The sequence below is a fragment of the Anoplopoma fimbria genome, chromosome 15, assembly GCF_027596085.1.
Source record: "Anoplopoma fimbria isolate UVic2021 breed Golden Eagle Sablefish chromosome 15, Afim_UVic_2022, whole genome shotgun sequence".
In the NCBI taxonomy this organism is placed as follows: domain Eukaryota; kingdom Metazoa; phylum Chordata; class Actinopteri; order Perciformes; family Anoplopomatidae; genus Anoplopoma; species Anoplopoma fimbria.
This window is the reverse complement of record NC_072463.1, coordinates 14,622,375-14,643,444: the sequence shown is the minus strand read 5'-3', so window position 1 is coordinate 14,643,444 and position 21,070 is coordinate 14,622,375. Positions and strand designations below refer to the sequence as shown.

At 41.6% G+C, this 21,070-nt stretch overlaps 1 protein-coding gene across 1 annotated transcript in view; it reads left to right on the top strand.

Moving 5' to 3' along the window:
- The first annotated feature begins 4,435 nt into the window (after window positions 1-4,435).
- Window positions 4,436-21,070, top strand: part of sobpa (sine oculis binding protein homolog (Drosophila) a) — a 34,295-nt gene continuing 17,660 nt past the window's right edge. Inside the window, exons 1-4 of the mRNA XM_054614470.1 lie at window positions 4,436-4,531; window positions 14,535-14,655; window positions 15,596-15,805; window positions 18,513-18,664. Of these exons, the coding sequence (XP_054470445.1) occupies window positions 4,436-4,531; window positions 14,535-14,655; window positions 15,596-15,805; window positions 18,513-18,664 (579 nt within the window). The remainder of the gene's footprint in view (window positions 4,532-14,534; window positions 14,656-15,595; window positions 15,806-18,512; window positions 18,665-21,070) is intronic.

Genomic DNA, 21,070 nt, shown 5'->3' with positions numbered 1-21,070 from the left:
AACATTTAGTTTGCTTCGCCTTGAAAACCAAACTGTATGTCAAGTAAGTGATAGATTATGGAATATATTTGGTGGTTGCATAGTTGAATTGCTATAGTGAAGGCCTACATAATACATGAAGCTGTAGGCAATCTAAAGGACTGTTGAAATCTAAACCGACAGAAAAGCAGCCTACCAGCATCTTACGCAGCACCTATGTTAAGTAAACCGATGGCCTGATGTGCTTTCTGTGGATGTTTTTTTTTTTTCACATTAGTAAAGTTGCTTAAAAAGGGCCACACCGATTTGTGATCCGATGCATTAGTAATGTTAGATCGTTTAAAGAACATAATTTACTGTAGTAGTAGTAGTAGTAATTAGTAATACTTTATGCGCAAAATATATATATTGTGGCTTTCATTTAATTAAATCATTGCCACGTTTTGGTTGATTTGTACGCAGTAGATAAGTGTACAGAGAGCCAGAAGAGAGATTAAGTACTTTGTGCCTAGTTCAAACACATGCATCAGTATCAGTTTTCTAGGGCCGTCCAACTATAAAGTTGGGAGGAAACTTTGAATACTGGTGAAACGTTGATAGCATCCTCCAAGTCAGCCGACGATATAATCCAGAAGCTACTAACATTCTTGTTAATTGCCTTTCACTAACAATAATCCCTTGCGAAGCAAGTGTTGTCAACATGTCTTCATAACTCATCCCCGAGCTAAAGTAAAGCTTAATTAAAGAGTCTCTATCCGTAGCTATCCACAAGGACGAATGCCTTCAGCAGGTGGCGGATGGAATGAATGACTTGGCCATGTGCACTGCCAAAATTATTTCATTATTTAATTTGCGCCTGTGAATTAATCAAAAAAGTGGGAACGACTTAATTAAATTGAGGCCAGGAATTATAACTTGTGCGCACAAATTTTTCTTCTTCTTCTTCTTCTTCTTTTTTTTTTATATTTTAAGAGACAGTACTGCCTCACAGTTTGCTCTTCATTTAATTTAAACTGAAACATCACTGACATTTTGTCTGCATGTTTCATATTAAATCCGATTGCTGCAAACCGAGACCATGCTTACTGAGACTTTACGCCAATGTGGGAACACTTTTGGACAAAATCCGCCTTAGCTCTGTCCCATCTCGTTATGTGTTTCTATTACCGACCTCATATAACAAACCACAAATGTGACCTTGCTGTGACTCACAATGCTGAGGTCAAAAATGATTTCAATACCAGATGAAAAAAAAAAAGATACTATCCATTTAAACCAAAGTGTTTAAATTTTGAAAAACCACTAATGTTTCAGTTCATGTAATACAATCCTTGTTACAATATGACAGTTCTACAGTATAATAGGGAAATGCCCCGACAGAGTAAGGTCTAACAATGCTTTCATTGAATCCTACTCCATCTGCTTACTACTGGACTGGAGAGAGCATCTGTCAAGGACAACTTACATTACATGCTGCAGTTTCCTTTGCTGAGTGGACTAAACAAACACACACACTGTATATTCATGTATGCTTAAGGAAAACTGCATTTATTATCAAGTGCTGCACTTTTGTTTTTAGAAATATATGTTACAACAATGTTTAGCTATAGCAATTCAAATTAACAGTTTTAAAAAAATAGTTGTTTCCTCCATATATCTTTATTCACACACTTGCCGCCACCTGCATTAGTGCATATTGTATCAGGGACATTACATTACAGATGTATCACACTAAGCCGAACTGCTGGGGCTGAATCTTGTGATGCAGGTGAGTGGTTGGTTTGCAAAGGCATGGCAGGATCAACACTGTAACACACACAAGACATCTCACCCCGACCCTGCATCACGGTTCACAGCTCCTGTTTTTCCGCCGATTTTCCAGCTCAAATGGGTGTCACAATGCTATGAGCATCAGCCCCCCCCCTCTCCAGGGCACTCTCAGTGGCTTTCCACCTGCCAACTCATTGTAATTCTGTGACAGCATGAAGCACACAGATGAAATAGGTAAATTCATGCCAACAGCTAAAATCTTTTTATAGGGGATCTGTAACTGTTTCATATGCCAGTAATAAACCCTGTTTTTACATTAACTGAGTGGCCTCTAGCTGAGGAAACCAACTGTAAAACATCCTGCTGTGACACGGTCACAACACTGTCAAAACACGTCATGTCAAAAAGCACATTAAAACAGCCGTACAACAACATACATCTGAATGTGGTGCATTTAAAACATGTGTAGGTATATGTGAATGTGAACTGTATGTGCATATGGGATATTTTTGACTTGTCATAGCATGAAATAAATGCAGCATTTGGTGAATGACGCTCATGTTTTATCAAGTGTGCCAGGATGCCATGACATTGAACCCGCATGCACAAAACCAGGACCCTTAAACTCGTTCACCTGAATGGAATGCAGTCATTTTTGATGTTATCAATGTGTCTCGAAGTGTCTGCTGTGAAAAAACCTCCATAGCATGCATCTGGATGTTTTCCATATGAGACATGTGCAGGCTGTGATAAATAAAGACTATGTTTCTAAATTACCTACTCGCATTTATTGGAATAAGTGTTGAAAAAAGAATGGTGGCTGACTGTCAGCTCCAGTTTTTGTCATTTAGCCTTAGACTGAAAGTGAGATTTTGAAGTTCAAAGTCATTATTGCTCAGTCCCATAATAAAAAAAATTATAAAGCTGTTTCAAGGCTCAAAGTGTGATGTCTTAGGTATGAATCAAGCCTATCAGACCTTTGTTACATCCTCAATCTTCGCTGTCTCTTACAAGTCCAATAACTGAACTATGGGATACCTGCAAACATGTTTAATAAGGACACATTTTATATGAAAACAGGGTATCAACTGAAAACAGAGGCTTATTTGCACCATGCACTTTGTTACCTGATGGAACAACCTCATTGAGAAGAAGCAACATTGAAGGCCAAATGGAGCTTTATTTTGATCAGGATGGTTGGGACATTATAAAACAAGACTCTTAAAATGTTTCCTTTGGCCTTGACAGTGTTGGACCCATAGACAGTTCGACCTTTTCTATAACTGTGATGACATTCTTTTTTCTATTTTGATTGCTTTAGTTGAGACGACTGCCAACATCATGCACCTCCCCCAGATGCTCCTGACTTTCCATTATAATGTTTCTCGTTGACATGATCACAACATATCTTAATCCTAGTGAAAATAGCTCAAGATTCAACATTTCTTTCGGAAACAAAAGAGGGCAAATTCCTGTGGCAGGTTCTTTTTTTACTTTTAAAAAGAAGCAATAGAAAGCATTGCGACAGGGAAACATTACAAACTGTTGTTTGGGATCTAGGACAAGAGGGCTTCTACAGAGGGTGATTTAAACCGCAGAGAACATCATCGGTACCCATTTACAGAACATCAGTGATATTGGTGACAAGAGGTGCCTGCAAAGAGCCCGAAAGGATGTTTAAAGACAATACTCAGCCACAACCTGTGCTGCTGTCTGGCAAGAGATTTGGAAGTATTTGCTACCATTCCATAAGACCACAGAGTAGCTTCTTTCCTCAGACTGTGAGACTCCTGAACTAATCATTTTTGTTTTTCTCATGCATAGCAAAATTGGACTTCAACTGCATTTCTTTCTGCAACCCTGTTTTGAATGACAATAAACGAACATTAAACCTCACAAGACAAATTAAGCCCTGTTTTGTTTTTTTTAATCCCTGCAACATCCACTGACCTACTGCGCGTCTCCGAGCAAGGCACTACACCTGCACATTGCTCTTGACTGAAGTTTGTGGTGTTTAATGACTTAAGCAGTGAGGTCTGTAACTGATAAAAAAAAAAAGATATATATATAATTGCGTAATAACAAACACCGTGTAGGTTTGTAAGACTCCCCAGAGGAACAAGGAGGGACCGGGTGACCGTGTGTGGGCACCTGTTTGCTGCTCGCACACTGTCACCGCGCGGGAGCGAGCGCAGCGCTAAGTGGATGTGACTGCTCTGATTGCGCTCCCTGGGAAAGCGAGAGGAAATAGCCCACCTCAGATCACCAGCGCGTCATATAATGTTTCAGCGCACGCCCCTCCCCCTGTCTCGTTTTGTCCCCCCCCCCCCCCCCCACCCACCACCACCACCACCCCCTCCCCACCCTCACTCAACCTCTCCTTTTGACTCACAGAGGCGGCTCGCCACTCTACTGGCGCACGGAGACCGCGGAGGATACGGGGCAGAAGATGGCTGACTTAGCCGGGCACCGCAAGCCCTCGGCGGCATCACCAGCGTCACACGGGCCGCTGAAAAGCTGCAAGACATCCGCCGTCTGGCGACTGTAAACAGCCGCTGCTGCCTCTCTCTCTCTCTCTCTCTCTCTCTCTCTCTCTCTCTCTCTCTCTCTCTCTCTCTCTTTCTCTCTCACCCCCTATCTCACCCCTCCTCACCGCAAATATTGACAGAAGTATCTCAGAGAAAACATGGCAGAGATGGAAAAAGAGGGCAGACCTCCGGAAAATAAAAGAAGCCGAAAACCAGCTCACCCGGTGAAAAGGGAAATAAATGAAGAGATGAAGGTAAAAAAAAAAAAAAAAAAGAAAACAAGAAAAAGAAAAAGAGAGAGAGAGAAAGGGGGTCTGCTGCCCACTTGCATGTGATTACGCGTGGAAACAGAGTGGGTTGAGAGGAGCATGCATGTCTGTGGAGGCTCCACACCGGGCGACCTCAGTGGAAATAGACGACACACTGCAAGTGCAATGGTCTGCATGGTATTCAAACTTTGATTTATGTTGTGTGTTTTTTCTTTTTGCTGTACTATTGTCCACGCTGAATGTCAGCCCGAGCAGCGCACCGTGCCAGCGCACCGCCTCTCACAATGGATGCGGCACCATTCACTGCTCCTCTAGTAAGTTTGGTGCCGGTGAGGGCTCCGGTGATCGCTCCCTGTCGCCTTCACTGTCATTATTACGCCTGGTTTGCTCTGCCCTGCCTTTAACGGCTTGCCTCGGAGTAAATGGAAAATCCAGTGCGTCAGTGAAGGCGTCAACAGCGCCTCTACTATTACTATTAATACTGTGGGACTACGGCGCAACGGAGGGCTGCCGAGGTGCATAATTACTGTGAATCGATGAGGGGGACACACACTCTGCTTTTTGCGGGTCTGACTGCGTTTGCCTCTCTTGAGTGGAGGTGTGTGTTTGCGTTTGTGTGTGTGTGTGTGTGTGTGTGTGTGTGTGTGTGTGTGTGCTGCCCAGCTGCCCAGAGGCGTGCGATCCAGATGTGCGTCTGTGAGCTTTACGCACTCGACAAGGAGCACATTGTCTCCTGTGTTCGGCCTGCAGCGGATCTTCAGCCAATATTCGCCCCACACGTTGTTTTCTATTCCTTTTTGTTGTTGTTGCTCGACGCACGTTATGATATTTGAGCCCCCCGTGCTCCGCGCGGCTCCTTGAGGAGAAAGAAAGTGTTCCTGACATGTGTGTGTGTGTGTGTGTGTGTGTGTGTGTGTGTGTGTGTGTGTGTGTGTGTGTGAGAGAGAGAGAGAGGCAGGCTGTGTGTCCGCTTTGTCTCCATCTCTTCATTGTTTGTATACACATTTGGCTGGAGACACATATGCACCCGGGGCTCTGCTGTTCTGGGCGGATATGCAGGTGATCACATCAGGGATGATTGTGGAAATTGTTTTATTTTTTATTTTTTTGAAGGCTGTCTGTCTGCGAGTCCTGAACCAAAAAAAAAAAGACCTTGCTGGAATAAAGGCTTTTTTTTTTTTTTTTGTATCAATTCCAGCCGCGTTCACGTGTCACCGCTTCTTCTCTGTTACTGTAGAAAATAAATAAATATTGAATTATTGAATTGAATACAGTCTGGATGCTTTGTTGGTGATTATCATAGGGCAAGAAAGAACGGGATGTGATATTGCATGATAATGCACGATAATGTAGCATTTTGGAATCAAGCAATTTATACAGTACTGTCTTTTAGAGTGTTTCACTTAATCGCAGCTACATTCAGAGATATCATTGATTATTTATTAAAACTGCATCCAGAGAAAAGCATTGTATTCCATTGGCAGAATAACAGTTTGTTGAAGTGGAATTTTATTTCTTGATAAAATAAAATAAATAAAAAGAAAGTCATATCAGTTTGAGATGTATACAGTTAACCCATCATCCTGTTGTCTGCAAGGGAGAGGTGGGTGAGGGGATGTCAGGCAGGGTCTCTCCATGGAGACATTTCCTTATTTCTTATCAGGGGAGCACTTGAGGGAGTCTCAGTGGAGCATTTAGAATGAATGAAATCTTTATGAGCATCATTTAGGCACACTTGAAGTGCTGTCCGTCCAGGTTTTATTTGGTCATTTGTATCATTACAGCCCGAGAGCAAAGAATTAATTGTCCCCTCTTGTAATTTATCAGATTGGCCGAGTAATTATAGGATGTCAGTCACCGGTCAGAAGTGATGTTTTATTTGAAGGAAGTGGTTTGCCGTTATGTAGAAAGTGATGGATGCTGTGACGCGGGTCATCATTCAGCGTTCAGTGAATCGACATATCTTACAGTACAATATGTTTTTGCAGAGAAGACGTGTCACTTAAACATCTCGTTCGATTAAAGCAAATTCATTTGTCATTTGGTATGTAAGCGCAGTGATCAGTCAAATTGTCTGAGTTTTCAATATAAAGATGTACCAGACTGAATAAATATGTCAGCTTATGGATGTTGTATTTTTTTTAAAGATATGTCAGTACAAAATACAGCAGATAGCGTGCTGTGTTGCTGGTGCGTAGGGGAAAACACCACTCTCCCATGGCAACCCCGGTATCTCCGTCAATACCAGCGGAAGCTTTGCAGAATGCAGCAGCAGATGTGGTTAAGGTGTCAAAACACTTTCAAAGGCTAAACAAGTTCGATTGTAGCTCATTATGCAACCTTGAATTTCATCTCCTATTGCACACACACACACACACACACACACACACACACACACACACACACACACACACACACACACACACACACACACACACACACACACACACACACACATTCTTACACACAAGCGGCTGTCTACAGATTTAATTTAGGAAAACACTGATCCACGGATAGATGGTAGGGAAACTAGCTGCAGCCTCTTTTGCTCAATACTTTCAATGTTATTGTGACATTATGGGAGTTGATAAGTTGATGGATGTCAAACAAATATGGATGTATCTGATGTGATTTAACTATACAGGTTGGTTATGAGAACATTACACCTGGATACAAATCAGACTGTAAACCCGAACCAGACTTGCAGCTAATTAACATGGTTGCATGATAACAGCCTGCAAAAGTAAAGGCAGTATGTGAAGTTTACCGTATTGATTTCCAGTTCTAGAAAACTTCTACAATTGCACACATTCAGATTCAGAACAAAATGACTCTGTTTGTTCCCCTCTCTCATCTTCAATATTTCAGGCCAAAAAAAACTAAAAACACACACAAGACAGACACACAATGTGCCCTTGTGAGTAGATCATACTCTGCAAAACCAAACAGCCTGACACTGTTTCCTTCATCTGGCTGCTTAATGTGTGCAACGGTAAAATAAGCCCCGGTGAGTAATCAAGGACAAGGAGGAGTGGGCATTGGAGGGGATATGAGAGGCTGGAGAGAGTGGGGTAAGAAACAGTGGAGAAAGGAATGTATACAGCGCTGGGTTGGCTAAGCTGTAAAAACTGTAACCCGAGTGTCTCTCCGCTGGATCAGATATCAAGGAAAGTAGAGAGAAATGAAAGCAGAGGAGAAGGAGAGGCAGAAGAGGAAAGAGAGGGAACAGGGGAGTGGAAAAGTGGAGAGGTGGAGGAGGCGGAGTAGGAGGCGAAGGGAAACTTGGCGTGTGGATTTGGGAATTTTATCACGGTGTACAGTGACCTGCTCTGGTTTCTACCCGCAGGGTCTCCAATTCCCGCCATCATCATTACCACAAGCCCTATACTGGCCACGGCTGGGTCTTACTGGAGGGAAACAAGGGGGAAGACTGAGGAGGTTTTAAATGTATTTCTATCATAATCCACTGCTTAGTATATGGCAGAGAAGTGCCAGTTTGTTAATCTGTAGTAAAAGTATCATGAGTAACTATTCTGTAAAATCACCAGAGGTCTAACCCACAGTACACAACACATGCATCAGCAGAGGCAGGGCAATTTTAAAGCACATGAAGCCTAATTGTACACAATATTCATAAAACATCATATACTGTGTGCACATTGAGATGGCAGTGTATAAGGTGCCCCAAGCTATTGCGATCCATTTATAACAAAAGGGGTTTGATTGAAATGTTAAAAACACATACTATTCAACAGCACCAGCAATGAAGTTGAGTCAAAACCTGCCCTAGTGTCAACCAGACATGATGCCTCAAGTGGTGTTTTAAATGACAGTGGAGTTTGATCAGTTACATTGTTTTTAATTATTAATAATTCATATTATTATTAATAATCTAAGATTTCAACAATTTCTTAGGCCATAATGTCTTAGACTTTTTGCAAGGATTTACGCATGAAATAGCAAGCAATTAGTACTTGCTGCCATTATTATTATTTCTGCCGGGTGATTATGTATTCGATCGTGAGTGTGTGTGCATCTCTTTGTCTGTCTGTCTATCTATCTGCCTGTCCTCGGCTAATCTTGCATTCTGTTGGACCCATCCCATCGGCCAATTATTTTTTCTGCTAATTTATGACTGTATGCTCAAGGACCTCTCATGGTTGTTGTGATATACAATTAAAAAAATGTTTTATTGACTGTTTCATACTGTCAACGACTGTTGCGTCCTCACTACTCTAAATCGATAAAAGCCCAAGCTCGTCCTTTCATTTTGGTGGGAGGAGAGCTAATTAGGTGTTAGCAGCTTCCGGGTAGTATTGCTGATTGTTAGTTTTTTGGGTTGCTGTTTCTCATTCAATTTAGATAATATAAATGGTCTGCTCAAAAGAAAATGAGAGATAAACATTTGGGAAAAAACAGCGGGTAGAGCCAGCATTTTTCAACATCTAACTTGGTGAATTAAGGGTTTATTTTGACCAAACCACGGTTGGTGATTGTTGGAACAGTGGAAAGTCTTACCAAGAACGTTTTGTTTTTTTTCAGTTTCAATGAAGCACTTGGCAAATGACAAGCTGAACCAAGTGCTGACTATAACGGAGCGTATCCTCTTATGTCGGTAGGAGGAGAGCTAGTTAGCCGTAAGCAGTCGGTGGGCAGCTCAGTCCTGGGTTATGTTTGGCTAACAGAACTAATAGCTAACGGCTAATACAGCTAACAGAGCTAACTAAACTAAACACACAGAGTTTCTGTTCAGAAGTAGCATTACACAGTCAACTTTAAGCATTAGCTGGAAAGGGTTCGTCCTCTTGGCAGCATGAATGAGCTAACTGATCGTGGCAATATGTATTTTAGATTTGTATATTTATTGTGTACAAGTGAACATATTGATCTGACAATGGTTTCTAAGTAAACATTTAGATTTAAACATTTTGAAATATGTAAATTTCTTTGGGGACCATAAATACCGACAACAAATATTTTGGAGCTCCTGCCTTTTGGTTTTTGCGATAACCTGGGCATGAACCAAAACTTCGGTCAAGGGGAAATTTTGACTCGATGTTGGCAGTTAACAAAAGGTCAACAACATAATTATGACAGATGGACGGACCGAATGAAATCACTATCTCAGGGCCATACATTTCAGAAAATGTTTTAAAATGTTTGGCAGCCAGAAAAATCAACGACACTTCCAGTTGAATGACCTCTGTTCTGTTTTGAGTCTTTTAGAAGATTTTGTGATTTTGTGATTAAAAGCTGATAAAAGGGCTATACATCCAGTGTAACATATAGACATCTGTAGCTGCCCCATGTGCTTCCAACGCCTCTTCCTCCCCAGCTCACCCAGAACCAGAGTCGGCGCCGTCGCTTTGATGAGCCGCCAGCCGGGATTAGATTCCACCCTTAATATCACTCCCACTTTCTCAAAGTAGTAGGGTGACACAGAGGATAGTTTGGTAGGAAGGAACAAGAGACAGAAAGATGCTGTGTTTTTTTTTTTGTCTCCCGCGAGGTGGTTCTTTTACAGATACTTCCGTTTTACTCAGCGCTACACTCAGGTTGGGTTATGCTCCAACTCATTTGTTCAAAAGGATGATTTTCCTCTCAAGGTTTTTATCCGCGCAGTTGTGCTTGCCATGTGTTTGCCCTCTGAATCTGTCAGAGCACTGTTACTTTTTAAGAATAATAAATGTTTTAGAAAACCTGTGGAGGATTTTCAGCTTCTCAGTTTAGATATCAAACATTTTCTTTACCTAATTGATTCATTTTAGAATGATGTGGGACAGCAGTGCAATGTGTGTAAGGCTAGAAAACACACTAATCAAGCCAATTGCATTCACAGCTGTGGACAATTTGCTGGATCTGACATGCATGTATGTGAATTTTGTGAGGAAACCTTGATGAATACGGAGAAAACATACAAATGCCAAACACAATTGACAGGACCCCCTCCCCCCCCTGAATCAACAATTATATTGGCCATTTCAAAATGCCATGAAGACACTGGGCGTCTCCATGGGTGAAAACACAACTGTGTATATAGCTGTCAGGACCTAACTTTAGCTCTGCTCAGGACACGGTGCTAAATCCGACTTCTAGGAACCTTCAGGCGGAGTGAGCAATGCTGTCACTCAGCATTGTTCAAGCAGAAGTGCTGTTACATGAGCAAACATGAGCTGTCCTCATTAACAGCTGCTTTCAGTCGGATTTAACCAGTATCTTTTTTCTAAAATATCTGTGACCAAAAAATATGAGATTGTAAGGGTTTTTTAATAGACTTTAAAAATGAAAATAATCCCTGCAAATGTTCTCATTGTTGGATGCTGAGTTACAGATGTTCAAAACATGTTTGCGCGTAGTACTGAAACAGTCCTGCAGTTTGCATGGTGCTTCGACCTCACCTGCAATCGACTTGAACCGTGCCCCGCACCTTTGTGCCATCTCTGCCCACCGACCACCACAACACCGTGGTATTTCATAACAGGCAGATCAATAACTCCTGTAATCCCTCCCCAGCATTTAGCCCTGCGACAAAGTGTGGCAAACTTTACTTCTGCACGGAACAGCAGAAACTATATGCTCCGTATTAACAAAGCAAAACTGACCAGAGAGCAGTGCTACATCTCTGAGATAAAAATACAGCGCATCATGAATTTCTCTCAGAAATGCTTAGAAATAGGAGTGAATGTTGCTGATGAAGCAGGAGGAAATCTGCCTCTGTCACTCCTCTACTTTGCCACAGTGTCTCAAATATGCAAAGAGATACTTCTGCCTCAGTGTGTGTGTGTGTGTGTGTGTGTGTGTGTATGAGCTCATTCCCACTTGTCTCTCCCTTACTATAATACCACTGTAAGCAATATCCAAACCACGCTTTGTGTTGGTACTCAGTTAATTGAATTTGTATCAAGTGATTAAGTCAGTGGCCCAACCTGTTCTCTGCAGGTTGTGGACTCAGACATGCTGCGTGTCCAACAGAGACCTTTCTTTCATTCTTTCCTTTCCTTTCCTTTCCTTCCTTTGAGCTGCATAAGATATTTATTGTGGAAAAAAAATGCGTAGTTTCACTTCATTTGCCCAAATTAAATTCTGGTTGCAGACACGGTCACTTTTCCCGCCCACGGGAAATCACGAATCAATACTTCAGCCCTGCCTCCAGCAGTGAGTGCACACTCTCTAGAGAAATCTGCATTGAGAACCTTTTTTTCTCTCTCTGTCATCCTCAGGCCTTATTGATAGACATGAACTTGGCGTGAAAACAAACTTATCCTATAGTTTTTCAAACTTGCACTTCCAGCAATGAGATAGTCGCTCAGTGCACCTGTAAAGTCAATATGGAAGTGTACGCATATGATTTGTCTTCCAACTTCCTTTCTGTCCAATCAGACATCCCTCTGAGATAGCAATTGTCTTTTACGTTTATTTACTGACGGACAACAGTTAGGCCCCAATCTGAAGTAGCTTTTGCACACTTTTTCCTCTCAGAACGTAGCAACGGTTTGAAGACAACAGATGCAGATAATCTCTTCTCATCTGCGGATGTGCGTGTTAATATGTTGCCGTTAAATTTAGATCAGCCAAGAGTCAGATGTACGGGTACATGCACTGAACCACTCCAACACAATCGCCCCGGCTCTGATGTATCGACGGGAGATGTTTGTAATTGACGTTTAACCTCTTAATGTAGTGACTGATGAGTGTCGGCTGCTGCCACGATAAGATAACGCACAAAGTGGGAGCAGCTATAAAATAATGAACTCACTCGAGTCTTGTCAAGTTGATCTGGAGCAAGACCACCAATGGTACGACAAGGCAGGTCATCTCCGTGGCAATGCCTCGTGGTTGCCCCTCGCAAGCCTGTAATGCGATTCTACAAGCTGTTGTCGTGCACTAAATTGACAGGCGCATCCCGTACCTAAGGCTTATCGAGTGAAAATTGTGAGCTGGATTTGTTTATCATTCTAAGATGAATGTGCAGAAATGTATTCAGCAGCAATATGTAGGAAGCATAATTTACAGCGCCGAGGACTAGTGCTCCCTCTAAGCCGATAGTTTAGTGACCTGTGACTAATATTTTATAATTACAGCGGATTCATCCTCAGCTGCTGCTCTAGTTTGTTTCCAGAAAGCACATTTTCATCTATGTTTTCCAGTCAAACGGTAGCTGAACCATTTACCACAGTTTAGGGTTCAGTGAATAGAAGCTTCTGGGAATATTCCAGCTGAGAGGTGGATGGTGATAATGGGCTGTATGCATTAGCAGGTTTATGGTTTTGTTTTGAGTGTGTATTGACTGTGCTGCTAGAGGCTTTTATGGAGGAAATACTTAAATGTATCACCTGCATAGATTAGGTGTGTTTATTTTTGCATACCTGCACTAACTATCTGCATAGCACCCTGCTTTGCTGTGCTGCTGGTGAGTGTTGGGACTTTAGAGCCCCACTCAAAGTGTATTGGATGGCTGTGGACTGTGATGTGTTATTTACTGCTCAGAGCTATTTTACTCTATATTAGTGTTTTTACTATGTTGTTATTGGTTGTTCACCGTGATGGATTAGTGCACACAGTGTTTTTACAGTGATTAAGGGTATCTACTTACTTAGATGCTCTAATATTTAACCAGTTAAATTTACACATCGATGCCACTTTGTAAGCTCCCTATATAGGCTAAAGCAAACATTAGCATCAGCTTAGCTTAGCATAAAGGCTGGAAACAGGGGAAAACAGCACATACAGTAAACACGTCATTTTTACACTCCATCTTCTTTTGTACGGTATCACAAACGCGACATACTACTGCAATGTCTTTCCTCTTCGGATTTAGCCAGGCTTAACGTTTTCCCTCACTTCCAGTCTTTATGCTAAGCTAAGCTAATCACCCGCTGACTGCCGCTTCATATTACAGAGTACAGATATGAGAGTGGTCCTGAGCGATGAGTGGAATGGATGGTCTAACTCTCCGCCAGAGAAAGATAAATATTCCTTTAATATCAGCATCACTAACGGTGGGTCAGTCTTAACAAACTCTGCACATCTGCTGCACATCCTTAAAGCTACTTAAGGGGTAACAAAATAGGAGAACTGTTATGCATGTTAAGGGGTTTTAACATATTGCACTTTAAGCTGGCTTATTCTGTGTGTTAAGACCCACCGAGAATGAAGATAACTCAAACCATAAAACAAATACATCAAAATCAATCATTATGAATAAATATGACATCTCTGTTCCCACTAAAATTAGTAGAGTATAGGTTAACAACAGCCATGACACAAAAATGTGTATGGTCTTTGCATGTTGTTTTTGGGTCCCTTAGCGTCGGGGCCCCATGAATTACTGGCCCCCATGGTCCATTTAACCCCTGTCCCATTTTAGTCAGCAGAGACAATCATTTCAACCAATCAGATAAGCTGTAAGAGAGAGGAGGGAGCTTTAGAGACTCACAAGTTAAACCCTCATCTCTGCTGTCACTGTAGTGATACATTCTCTATGCTGGTGTGTGTGCTGTGATAAGGTTATAATCAGTCCATTAGTTTGATTGTCCAGGGTTTGGATATAGTTAACCCTAATTAGTTTCATCTGCACTAATGTAGAGGACCTAGAGGGAAAATCGTGGTTTTTGAGATTTGAGTGGGATCGCAATATCTCAGCCTGATTAGTTGTGGTATGCGGTGCTGTGGGCCAATCTGAGGAGCTAGTCTTACAGTCAAGGTCTCAGGAGAAGCACAGCAAATGCAACAAAAGTAGCAGGCTGTTGCATTTCTTGTATAACAAGTGACCTCAAATCTCATTTATCCTCATCCTGTTTTCCAAATGTCAAGATGTTTGCTTGGGTAACATTTACATGGTATATCATAGGGGGAAAAAAGAATCACCGTTAATTTCTTGCGATTTCGCTTCTTATCAGCACTGTAGCAGCTTGCATTGCAAGATTTACAACTTATGTTGAGGTTGAAGTTTGTTTTGGGTCTCACCTGCCAACTGTCTGTGTTGCAGAGTTTTGCAGAAAGCACCATGAACGAGCTGCTGGGCTGGTACGGCTATGACAAGGTGGAACTGAGAGACTCTGACAACCTGGAGATGGGGGAGACGCCACAGCACATCTCTGTCCTCAAAGGTATGGAACTCTAACATGCACTACACTATTTTTGGTGTTTAGTTTTTTTATGTAAAAAGCACATGCATTTTTTGAAACGTGTTGTACGAAACGTGACTATTACCCATCTTTGCTATTGTGATAAAGGCCCTTCAAGCTTAAATTAAACAGCTTCTTACTATAAGTAATGGGGTCATACATGAATACTCTTTTGTTCTGCCAAAGTTTTACAGTTTTTTGTAATGTTTTTTACAGTCTAGGTTTTTTTGTTTCTTTCCCTGCTGGTTTTAAGCACAAAAGACGTCTCATACGTCAGATTTCAGCAACATTTGAATGAAAATGTGTTGACAGATGGACTGTTTGCTTATGCTACTACGGTCAATCTTATGTGAAGCCAGATCCACTCTGATGATGCAAATTGGCTGACTTTTTTGAGTGTTCAAACTGAAACATTTTAACAAAGAAGGTTTTCTGAACTTTAAAGAAACTTTGTCAGTCATGTGGTGCTGGAGAGGTGGGATACTGTCAGTTTTTTTTTTTCTCCAAACAGCTGCTTGTTAAAGCGAGAACGGGGCTCATGAGAGCGGTCCGAACCAAAATAATAAAGTTGTTGGCTTGAAAACCAAGACAATGAGCTTAAGGATGCTAACACGCTCCACACTGCAATGTTAGATGAAACTTTCTGTGGGTTTATCTCTAAGAGTGACCACTTTCACATTACATATAGTCAATTGATAAGTGCTGCTGTAACTTTCATTGAAGTTTATTTTGGAGCTTTAAACATAAACTTGCCAAACAAGCATGCTTCATAACTTGTGCCTCTAGTATGGTAGAAAGTGACCCTTGGTGTCAGATTTCAGGCATACTAGGCTATTAAATTATGGCAGGATTTGCAGCGAGTGCAACAGCATCTCATCAGTTGTTCAGTAACGCTTTGTTTTGCTCAATTTCCCTTGTCTAGAAAACTTGTTGCCAAAAATCCAAACTTCAACGGAGAGCGGCGAAGGCTCTCCGGATCGAGCCAACAGCTCCCAGTCTCTGCCAGCCTCCAGGAACGGAGTCACAGAGTCCTCCACCACAGCGTCCACCTCTATGCCCGGCACCAAGGAACATGGCAACCTGCCCATCATAGTCCCCATGATCCCCCCGCCATTGATCAAGTCCCCTGCAGGTAGGAGGCACTGACACCATTTTTGGAAAGACACATACAGGAGATTAATTAAAAGTAGTTTAGGCGTGTACAATCCTTGTTTGTCAGGAAAACACTTAAACATGATGACTACCAGCAAAAAAAAAAACACTAACAAAATCTATTAAAATGGCCAAACCAGTCCACCTCCAGAGCTGGTACATACAGTTTCAACCATGTTATGCTTACTAATGTGTGTGTTTTGAACAAGGCTACATTTTACCTTTCCAAAAGGATCAAGGTCATTTTCAGCCCATGGCAGATTGTTGATGTATTCACCCAAACTGCCAACCACAAAGCACACACACAAACAGTGTTTTTCCAGTCAAAACACCTAACTAGAAGAACTGGCAGGGATCCCGTCCACAGCTGTTCTCCAGACAGATTACATCGTTCCGAAAGGACAAACATACTTGCTGATTCTTCGGCACTTAAAGCAGGAAAACTGAATGTTTATGCATCGTGAAAACTTTTCTGTCTTTGCAATGGCCACGAAAAAAAGCCTCCGAACCAGGCAGGGACAGGCCACTAATGAGCTAGCCATACCTGCTGTACACCTTGTTCTCCTCCACCTGCCTGAGTGTCAATATAACCCCGTCAACTCTCTGAGGAAACGTCCGCGTTCCTCGGCCAGACAGAGGGCTTCATTATCCCCTGCGTCTGCTGTGGCACAGGAGGTTGGTACGCCCCGGCGGAGGGAGCGAAACCGCCTTGGCATCGTCCAAGAGGAGTCCCCGCTGGCCCTGCCTAGGCGGGGAAACAGATGGTGTGGTCCCACTTAAAGCCCAGCATCAACCCGCCACCCGGCCGACACCCCCTTCAACTCGCCTCCCCCACCCCCACACATATGCTGAATTATTCATGTGCCCCGCAGAATCCGACAAAGGACCTTTTGAGGTGCAGGTACGGTGGGATGATGGTGGCATTTAGTATGGAGGCTGCATAATTACCCTCCCCCCTCCCCCCGATGCAGATGTGAGTCTACGAGATGCCAGGACGTGGGAAGGCAGGAAAAAACAACAACAACTCCACCTCAAGATGTCTCGTTGTGTGAAACTGTTGCGATATTGCGAAAGATGTTGTGATTTCGTGTTGGCCTTCGATCCTGTTCATTACGCCGTGGCACAAACATTATTCCAAGCAATGCACAAACCCTGATCCACCCACCCAGTCAGCCCAGAATGAAACTATGTCTTGTTTTTTTTTCCAGTTATCACCGCAGCGGGCAGCAATCCAGATAGACACAAAAAGGCAGGGAGACTATAGGAATGAGATAGAGCAGCAGAGGAGAGGAAAGACATAAAATATGCATGCTTGGTCCACTGTTCTATCTTTAGGGCCTCAGGGAGTTATCCCCTTAATTGTGAGTTAGTCTTTACTTAAAATCTGATGGCCCCGCAGATCCATTAAGCTCAACAAGAGGTGAAAAGCCTGGCCAGCGTGCGATAAGGAGGTGAGCGGGGGTGAAAGACTAATGGGCCTGCGTTTCGTCGCCCTCACACCCGCGCAGTCATAATGTGATAATTGGGAGATACTGAGGGGAATCTCGGAGGATCTCTCTTATTGCAACAGCGACGGCACTAAAAGCCCGCAGCCACTCGCCAGCAGTCACAGTTTACCACAGAAGAGGCATTTCACTGTCACCGAGGGTGTGTTAAAATAATTTGTTGCCCACACTGACCACACACAAGTGAACGCAGCCACGTCTAAAACAAAGGCACATACGAATAAACACCCACAATCTACTGTTAGAACTGCTATTGGCAAAATTATTATTTATCATTTTGACTACACCTGTATTTTTTTATTTCATACTTTTATTTTACATTTTTTCTTACATACATTTTTTTAAACGTACCACTTTTATATTGTGATTTCTTAAAAAAAATATATAAATTCTAAATGTCTCGTTTGTCTCAATTTCTATTCCATGTAAACTCCATTTTATGTCCAATCTCTTCTATGATGTGAACATTATTTTGTCACTATGTTTCGTCTTTCTGGTTCTTTTTCCTTATTTATTTATTTTTTGCCCACAAAGTGCCCTGATCATGAAAAATCTGTTTAATAAATATAACTGTGCGGTATATAAGATGGATGGGGTTTCCTTCAGATGAGGTCAGTTCAGATCAGAATTGTGTAACTTGTCAGTCAGGGAAAATTGGTCCAAATATTTTAACATATATGACATTTATGTTACAACACAAACTATTAGAATTATTTTCTCTGTGACCCTGGTGTGGTAAATGCACTCACACAGGGTGAACAGGAGCAGGAAGACCACGCCGATGGTCTTAGCCCACTCTGTGAACACCCGTCATCTCCAGCACAATCAAAGTACATCCTTGTGTCCACTTCAGGGTCTCTAATATACCCACAGAGCACAGCCACAAATAGGCGTCTTCCCATGTCCCCGACTCATCCGGTTCTGCTACATTTACCCATGGCAGGCCTTCATTACAAATCCTACAGTGGTTTTGTGGCTTGGATCTTGAGCGGATTTACCCGTCTCTGCAGCTGGGCTGAGTCAGCTGGAGTTAATGCCTTTTGGTCCTTGCCTTTAATATATTCAGTTACAGATACAACAGCCAGATCATCTCAGCAAATGGAAAATGATCTTTAAAAACAATAGATCGGTAAACACTGAGCTCCATCCAACTCACTTTCATCCCTGCTTGTTTCTTTCCAGATGAAGATGCATCCAACGTGCAGATCATGTGCGCTTGGTGCCAGAAGGTCGGCGTCAAACGCTATTCCCTGAGCATGGGGAGTGAGCTGAAGAGCTTCTGCAGTGAGAAGTGCTTCGCCGCCTGCCGCAGGGCCTATTTCAAGAGAAACAAGGTAAAATGACCTCCTTCTCATCAGCTGCACACGTTAATATAACATATTTTAAGAGGCTTTACAGAGACAGTATATCACACATCTCCTGGCAATTACATGTCACATGTGATCATCATCAGTGAGTCCCCGGGGGGATAATATAAGACTGACAAGCATGAAATTATTGTATATATCGTGATTTATACTTGTGTGAAATGTATAGTTACCATGTGGTTAATGTTGAGAATAGCATGAATTGGACATGATGCTATTGTCATAGTTATCATTAGCTGTAAAGGTTCTAACATTTAATGTAATAGTTTGAGAGTTTGGGAAATACACTTCACAATAGCTTAGCTTAGCATAAGGACTGGTAATCAACACAATGTATCTCATTTGCCACAACAGAGACAGTAATGTTAAACTGACAATTAGTGGTTTTGCAGGGTGTCACTTGATGTAACTTTTTTCCGTTGATAAATAGGCGTATTTCCCATAACGGCGTACTACTTCTTAAAGTTTAGGCAAGTTAGGTAGCTAAAAAAATTTGGGTCTGAAACCGTCTTCATTTCCTGTTATCTCTTTGTGGAGGGGAAAACAATTGTCCCACTGGCTTTATGAGACATTACACTACTTTCAACAAAATGCAGACAACACCAGGCTGAAAAACCAAAGGCCCAATGATTTTATATCATTTTTTAATTGAGCGTATACAGTAAACTCTTATCTTTAGCACTGATACTTAGAATAAACTGTAGCTTGAGAGTTAATCTCAGTTAATTTCATGAAGAAAAAAGGCTGTTTTTGAAAATGTTTAGCAGAACAACCAACCTTAATGTTAACACACAAGTGGTAGCTACATATCATGAAAACTTTAGCAAACATTTATCCTTAATAAAGGTCTCACAAGATATCCAAGACTGAACTACTAGCGTACTAGCTAGGATGCTAACATTATTAACACACAAACAAAATGCTAATTTTTCTTTGCAGTGTTCATTCTTTTGACCGTAAAACGAGTACAAATGAACAATATCTTTTTTTGGGATTACAGAGTTCAGAAGTTCAATTCTGTAATTAGAGCAAGAGCAGAAAACATCTAATATGGTTGCCAGAATATGTTACATCATCTGGTAAGCTCTTTATAAACACACACCATACTCTGCTTCCGATGGAGCTAAATTAAGTTTTCATGTTGACAGTCTTAATACTGTGAGTAGTGTCTTTAACTGCTTTAACACATTAATTCACATCTTAAAAAAAAAAAAATACATTTTAAGGTTTTGCTTGAGTACAAATTGCATTACACATTCACCCAGAACCCACTGAGAGTAAATCATGGATTTTACTACAAAAACACCTTCAAGGCAGTCAAGTCCAAACTGTCTTGGTCACCGTGGTGCATAAGACTCAAGACAGCAAATATCAAAGTTTTCATTGTGTTCTCATTTCCCCCCCACCCCGATGACTGTAGTTAAACAATCTCCTTTCTCTCTTGTACCAAAGCTGGGATATATAAGGAATTACGCTGTGAGTATGACGTGTTTTACTCTCCTGCTTGTCTGTCCTGAAGTCAGTTATTCATCTAAACATAATCACTTTTCAAGCACTGCACTGGAGCAGGAATAAAGTAGGGGTGCACTAAGAGTATTGTCTGTTCATTTCAGTTAGTGATATCCAGTTTATTTTATTTTCTGACACTTTTTTCCCAAAGCATGAGAATCAAGCTGAGCCTTGCGTCTACTGTACTGTTGCTCATACTATGTGTTTTTCATTTATTTTACCTTGACATTTTAGCTCATTTACGTTTATAGAAAAAGTTTGTAGTTTTTTTATTTTTATTTCATTGTACTAAATGTTGAAGTGATGACAAATGATATGTCTTGTCCTGGCGATGACAAGAAGAGTTTGACGTATCGAAACCTCGTGGGAGAACAGTTTGTGACAGTTGCAAGAGCTGCAGAGCTTCGTAACGGATCAAAACGCAGCGTTTGAACTGCTTTTATTTTGTTCTCTGAGCTTCAGAGGAGGTCAGAAAAAAAGTAGATGAGAGTGTATGCCATTTGACATGCAACAAAGTTGACAAGGCAGCTCCATGTCAATCACAGATCTATTAGGGAGGCTGTTAACCTGACAGTAAATGTGAAGTTGATGTGAAGGAAGCTCAATGCTATGAATCCATCAGTCTATAGTTAAACTCACGTCAAGTTTATGTACAAAGGCATTTAAAAGATGCATTTTCCAAAAGTATATCCTGCATAATGCTTTTGTAGTTTAGATCAGTTTAAAGCCTGATTAACTAGCTGCGTTATGTTCTGACTTTAATACTGACATTTATGTGGATAGTGGAGCTGAAATATATTTTGATGGCCTTTAAGGTACAAGGAGGAGTGATGAGAAAAGTATATGACAAAAAAATACAAAGAA